The sequence below is a fragment of the Vigna radiata genome, chromosome 4 (genome assembly GCF_000741045.1).
Source record: "Vigna radiata var. radiata cultivar VC1973A chromosome 4, Vradiata_ver6, whole genome shotgun sequence".
Lineage (NCBI taxonomy): Eukaryota > Viridiplantae > Streptophyta > Magnoliopsida > Fabales > Fabaceae > Vigna > Vigna radiata.
The window spans coordinates 11869180-11876377 of NC_028354.1; the positions used below are offsets into that span (position 1 = coordinate 11869180).

Consider the following 7198-nt stretch of genomic DNA (forward strand, 5'->3'; position numbering starts at 1 on the left):
GAATCCAATTCAGACACGCGTAATCGTTTACAATCCCTTGTAATCGATTACAATGTAGTTTTTTGCACCAGACATGGCAGAACTTCAGCTGTGGTCCCTTATGTTTTCATTGGTGCCTCATTATGTTCAACAGGTTGTTAAAAATTGAAATTACAACACAATAGTAAACAATTACAACACACAATTTAGCACCATCGTCTTCACCAATTTAGTCAAATTCATTATATCACTGACATTATCACTTCCAAAAAATGGATTCTTCAAAATTTAAAATGGATACCAAATCAAAATATAAACCACTTCAATAACATAAATACATGCAACCAAACATTCATCTACTATATATTGCAAGATATAGGTTTAATTACAACATCAAGTTCTTNTCCTATTCAACATCAAGTTCTTGTCNTATTCAAAATACCATACAATAATCACTANTTTTTCTTTCTAGGTCCTACAATTCCTGTGTATGGTGTCCTCAAGGCTTGGCTCTTATAACGCATTCTTCTTCCCATCCTCACATAGGTGTTCAATTGTGGTTCGGTGTTGCACATTACATCTGGTGTGTTCTGCAACATTCCACCATGTTCGGTCTGAGAAATAATGACGAACCATTGCTCATCCGTCAAGTACTCGTTCAAAGTGCACATATACATCGTTGAAAAATAATGACGAACCATCAACTGCTCAACCAAAAATAAAACAAATGTAAACACAAAAGGAAATAACAAAAAAACCCAAAAACTAAGAACCAAGAACCGAATACCCTAACCAAAAACCAAATACCCTAACCACAACATCAACGAAAACCGACAACAAGAACGCAACATCGCAAGAACCCAAGAACCCAAACCCAAAATCATATCAGACCCAACAACGCATTTACCTTGCTCCAACGAAGCTTTTGTTCGGGACTTCCCATCTCCACCAATCACCGAGAACAGAGAACCACTAACCAACCGTCAAACAGAGGAAGCAGAGGGAGAACGACGCAGGAGACAACAAAATGTGAGAGAGAGAACGAAATCTGAGACAAAATCAGGCAAAGGGTATATTTGGAAAGGAAAATTTTTCAAACTCTTTTCATTTTGGTGCCCAGACTTTGAAAAAAATAAATAAAATAATCCAACCAATGGTAGCTTGACACGTGTGTGTCAAAAATGTGTCAAAAAAGTTGTATTAAAATAACGAAATTTTTTCTTTCAGCATTTAGATACTTAAATAAGATGATTCAAAATATATTTTTCAAGTTTTTGTTGGCAATAAATGTACACTTTAAAAGATAAATTGCATTTTAGAAAATACAATCTATAATGAAATACAATTTTAACCAATAATCTAATATATTATTTATATAAAGTATGGTATTGTTAGTTTTAGAGTATAGAGTTTTACATAATTTTGTTTTTAAAAGATATCTTAAATGTAAAAGAAATAAAATTTAAACTGATTTTTAAACTAATAATAGTTAGCAATTAATTAAGCATAAAGGAAAGCGCGTTTTGGGGGTTGGAAGGTTGCGGTCTGTTTGTCATTTCCATCTTTTCATACTGCACAACTTATCTGTCATCCAATCATCACCGCTTTTCCATTTCTATTTTCTTCCACACCCAAACAGCCAAGCACGTTCCTTCTATCGTACAAATGTTCCAATTCAGAAAGAACTGCATTTTAAAATCAATCAATAAAAATTTTTTTGGAATTTTATTTTCATTGATGTTTGAATGAGTATAACTTAAACGTAAAAACATAGATAGACTTAAAAGGAAGGTTTTCTTTTCATAAAATTACAGTTTTCTCTTAATAACTAGTGTGTTAAAGACTATCAAAAAATAATTATAGATATGTCATCGTACAAAATTTAAATTTTAATCAAACATAACACACACAAAATCAGGTGCATTAATAATACTTAGTGCATAATTGTTTTAACTAATTGAATTACGGATAAAATATTTTTACAGAAATTAATATGGCTGTCTCTTCTAAAAAAAAATAAAAATCTTAGACAATAATCATTCTGAATCTTCAAGAACACCTTCATAATGTGAGCATTCAATGTATCTATATTATATTAATTATTTTAATTCAAATATTTTAAATATTTATCATTCGTGGTTGATAAATATAAATACCATAAAAGCAAATTTCTGGAAGAGAACTGAAAGATGATGGGTTTTCACAGAAGAATTACTTAGATAAAGGAAAATTAAGGCCTTGTTCATTTGAGTGGATTTGAGAGAGAGTAATTGAGTGGATTTGAGAGGATTTGAAGGTAATTTTTTTTGCTGTTTATTTGAGTGAATTTAGAGGTTAAAGAGACTGAATTTGGAAATAAAGTTTGTGAGAATTAGTGTAGGATTTAATTTATATGGTAGATTAAAAGAATTTACTTCTAAATTCATACTCATTTACCTCCAAATTCACTCAAATAAACAAAAAAAAAATTACCTTCAAATCCTCTCAAATCCACTCAATTACTCTCCCTCAAATCCACTCAAGTGAACAAGACCTAAGTGAAAAATAGATGATGTATCCTTATTATTTTAAATTTTATTTAGAAAACAGCACAAAAACTATCAACAAATTCAATGTTGATGTTACTAATTAAATTGAATATTTTTCATGAATATAAATTAATCAAATAATTTTATATATAAGAACGAATGTAATTCTTTCAAAATACTAAATATTTTATTTTTATTTAATTTTTTATATAGGATAATATAAAATTCTTAGTGCACACTATTATTTAAATAATAAATAAAGTGAATAAAGTTATAGATTTATTAATTAATTTCAGTTTTGTTTGTGAAATGTTTAGTTTTTAGTACGTGTGGCACCTTCTCACTCCATTTCCCTCTTCCACCGTTTTCTCTCTACTCTTTCTAGCTGCAAGCAACTGCCAAATCCATTCCATTCAAACCCTCAAGACTCGGGATCGTCTCGCTTTGACTCACCGAGTTGCTTTTCAGCTCCTCTTCCCATGACACAAGGTAAAATACCTTCTTTCTCAAATTTCAGTTTTCTTTAATGTTCAAACCATCCTCACCCTTAATAGTGATTATCCCACATCTTTCATTGTTCAACCTGTTATTCACTGAAAACCTAGTTCATCATTATCCTCCTCCTCTGGATTTTACCGGTTTTGGAAAATCTGGGTCCAAGCTGATCTGATCATAACCCACCACCCCATTTCCCTTTCCTGATCTGGGTTCCTAAAATATAAGATCTTCGCATCGAATTTGTGGTCTTTGATTGTTTTTAAATTATGGGTATGTGTGAATTGTAATTCCCTGCAAGAGGTGTTGGCAATTGTATGGTAGAAAACAAAGCACTTTGAGTTTGGGTTTGGAATTTTGTGTCGTGATGTGGAGCATGGATCGGTACTGTGTTTGTGTTCCATTGTTCGTGTGGTTGGTATTGGCTATTGAGCTTGTTGTAGCGCAGAATTTTAAGCCTGCAGATAATATCCTGCTGGATTGTGGAGGTCCTCCATCTAGTACTGATACCGATGGCCGTGAATGGACCACTGATGTTGGTTCCAAGTTTGGTTCCTCTTCGGAAAAATCCACCACCGTATCGNAGGCNGCAACTCAAGANCCTGCCGTCCCCCAGGTGCCCTACATGACAGCACGTGTGTTCCACGCGCCGTTTACCTATGCTTTCCCGGTGGCTTCCGGTTGGAAGTTCCTCCGGCTGCANTTTTACNCGGCTTCTTACTCCAATCTCAATGCATCTGATGCCCTCTTTGCGGTGACGGCGAATTCATACACGCTTCTTAGGAACTTTAGTGTTGCTCAGACCACCCTGGCTTTGAATTATGCCTACATTTTGAAGGAATTTGCCATCCATGTAGATGGGAAGACCTTGAATGTGACTTTCACTCCTTCTACCAACGCATCCAATGCTTACGCGTTTGTTAATGGGATCGAGGTTGTGTCCATGCCTGATATTTATACTTCTACTGATGGAACTACCATGATAGTGGGTACAAATACTGCTTACACTATTGATAACAGCACTGCACTTGAGAATGTTTATAGGTTGAATGTGGGTGGGAATGATATCTCTCCCTCCCGTGATACTGGCATGTTTAGGTCATGGTCTGATGATGTTCCCTTCCTATTTGGTGCTGCATTTGGAGTTACAGAGCCTGCTGATTCAAATGTGAAGTTTGAGTATCCTCCGGGCACACCAAGCTATATTGCTCCACTTGATGTCTACACTACGGCCAGATCAATGGGCCCGGATATGACGATCAACATGAATTACAACTTGACTTGGATCTTCAACATTGATTCTGGGTTTTCCTATCTAGTGAGACTTCATTTTGCTGAGGTATCATCAAAAATAACCAAGATTAATCAAAGAGTATTTGATATATTCCTCAATAATCAAACAGTTACCCAGGCTGATGTTATTGCCTGGGCAAAAGATTTTGGCCTTTCACATTCTAATGGGGTGCCTGTGCATAAAGATTATGTTGTATTTATTCCCGATGCTGGAGAACCACGGCAGGACCTGTGGCTTGCATTGCATCCAAATACAAAAGACAAGCCCATGTATTATGATGCCATATTGAATGGAGTGGAGATATTCAAAATTAATGATAGTGCTGGAAATCTGGCAGGGACAAATCCTATTCCTCCCCCTGTGCAAGATATAATTGACCCGTCAACAGCTAGAGCACATAATCATGGTAAATCAAAGAATCATACAGGTATAATTGCAGGAGGTGTTGTTGGAGGTGTTGTTGCAGTACTTGTTATTGGGCTATTTGCTTTTTCTTCTTCGCGTTGCCGTAGGCAAGGAAAGGATTCTGGTGCAAGTGAAGGGCCATCTGGCTGGCTTCCACTTTCTCTTTATGGTGGTACTTCACACTCTGCAGCTTCTGCCAAGACCAACACAACAGGAAGTTATGCTTCCTCTCTCCCATCAAACCTTTGCCGTCATTTCTCATTTGCTGAAATCAAGTCTGCCACAAACAACTTTGATGAGGCTTTGCTTCTTGGTGTTGGAGGATTCGGTAAGGTTTACAAGGGAGAAATTGATGGTGGAACAACCAAAGTTGCAATTAAACGTGGGAATCCACTATCTGAGCAGGGGGTGCATGAGTTCCAAACTGAGATTGAAATGCTCTCTAAACTTCGTCACCGCCACCTTGTTTCTCTTATTGGATACTGTGAAGAAAACACTGAAATGATCCTCGTTTATGATCATATGGCCTATGGAACACTCAGGGAGCATTTGTACAAGACCCAGAAACCTCCACTTCCATGGAAACAAAGGCTTGAGATATGCATTGGAGCTGCTCGGGGTTTACACTATTTACACACTGGTGCTAAACACACAATCATCCACCGTGATGTGAAGACAACAAACATTTTACTGGACGAGAAGTGGGTGGCCAAGGTTTCTGATTTTGGATTGTCAAAAACAGGTCCAACATTGGATAATACCCATGTAAGTACTGTGGTAAAGGGTAGCTTTGGGTACTTGGATCCAGAATACTTCAGGAGGCAGCAACTAACTGACAAATCTGATGTTTANTCATTTGGGGTGGTTCTCTTTGAGATATTNTGTGCTCGTCCAGCTTTGAACCCAGCCCTTGCTAAGGAGCAAGTGAGTCTNGCTGAGTGGGCAGCTCATTGCTACCTGAAAGGCATTCTTGANCAAATCATTGATCCATATCTAAAAGGCAAGATAGCTCCAGAATGNTTCAAGAAGTTTGCNGAGACNGCGATGAAGTGCGTGGCTGACCAGGGTATTGAAAGGCCATCCATGGGTGATGTCTTGTGGAACCTTGAATTTGCTTTGCAGCTGCAAGAAAGTGCAGAGGAAAGTGGCAACGGCTTTGGCGACATTCACAATGAAGAGGAGCCCACGTATACAGATTCTAAAGGAAAGAAAGACTCTGATGCNATGGGGGGTTATGATGGTAATGTGACTGATTCCAGAAGCAGTGGCATTTCAATGAGCATTGGAGGTAGAAGCTTGGCTAGTGAAGACTCTGATGGGTTAACCCCAAGTGCTGTGTTCTCCCAGATCATGAATCCAAAAGGGCGTTAAAAAGTTTGGTAGTAACAGCACTCTCACTACATACAGAATCAACCACTCAAATTCTGTAGTGCAATCGGCGTTCACCAAATTTGAATGGTACTCGTTATTCATTTTCCTAATATTTCTATTAATTTCTATGGTTGTTTCTAATTTATTATGATTATGTAAGTTGTAATTTGTGACCATGTTATGTAAAGATTGAAGAAGAGCGAACATGTTATATCTGAATTTTTTGAAACCCTCACTCTCTTCCCAACGGGCAGAACAAAGATTAGGTGTTCCTTTCTCCACTTTCTTAATTGAACTACTTTGTTTATGTTATAAGATAAATTCCTCAAATTGTAAACAAACTCAGGATTAACTACTGGTTTGTAGGACTACATTATGATAGTACGAACATCATACAGGTCAAGTTACTATGCAATGTGTTGATTATTTTATCTCATAAACCAAGCAAGCGCATTATCATGATCATGATCAATGGATTATTGATAACAATAATCATTATCTATCTAAATATATCAGTATTAAAAGAATTTTATGGATAATACTAACCATGAAAGAACTTTAAATATCATACAGTCGTTCCTGAAATATGTTCAACAGGGACAACGTGTGAAGGACTTACAGAGGGAATAACATTTTTCAACGTTTGCTTTGTATGCATGACTCCATCTTAGTGACACCTGTGGGGTCTTTAAATTAGAAACAGAGCAAGACAGAACGAGGAAACGGACCATTATCATCCATGATGTGACACTTGCACCAAATTCCACCACCATCTCTTTCATACCTTCTATTAAAAAAAAAAATAATTCTATTTTTCTATTTCTCTCTTCTTATACATTAGAGCTGTTAAACAATGGGATGTGTCCACGGGCCAGTCCGCCAATCCATCACAACGGATGGTTTGGAATTTTCAGTTCACAAGTCGGTTTCGGCTTAGCTTGTCTAATTTGTCAGATTGACGAGTCGGGAAATAGGTGTTGCTTCCTCCACTTCCACTTGATATGTATCTTTTTACTATTTTAATTTATTTCAAAAATATTTTATATTTTTCTACTATTTTTTTGTTTCAAAAATACTTTATATCTCTTCACTATCTTTAACAATTTTTCTCTTTTATTTCTTTATA

The 7198-nt window shown here is 36.4% G+C and overlaps 1 protein-coding gene across 1 annotated transcript; it reads left to right on the forward strand.

The window, feature by feature from the left end:
* The first annotated feature begins 2820 nt into the window (after positions 1–2820).
* On the forward strand, positions 2821–6362 carry LOC106759236 (receptor-like protein kinase FERONIA). Its single transcript, XM_014642309.2, has one exon. It carries the CDS (start codon positions 3370–3372, stop codon positions 6070–6072), a length of 2703 nt encoding a protein of 900 aa, XP_014497795.1. The 5' UTR covers positions 2821–3369; the 3' UTR covers positions 6073–6362.
* Positions 6363–7198: the final 836 nt, after the last annotated feature.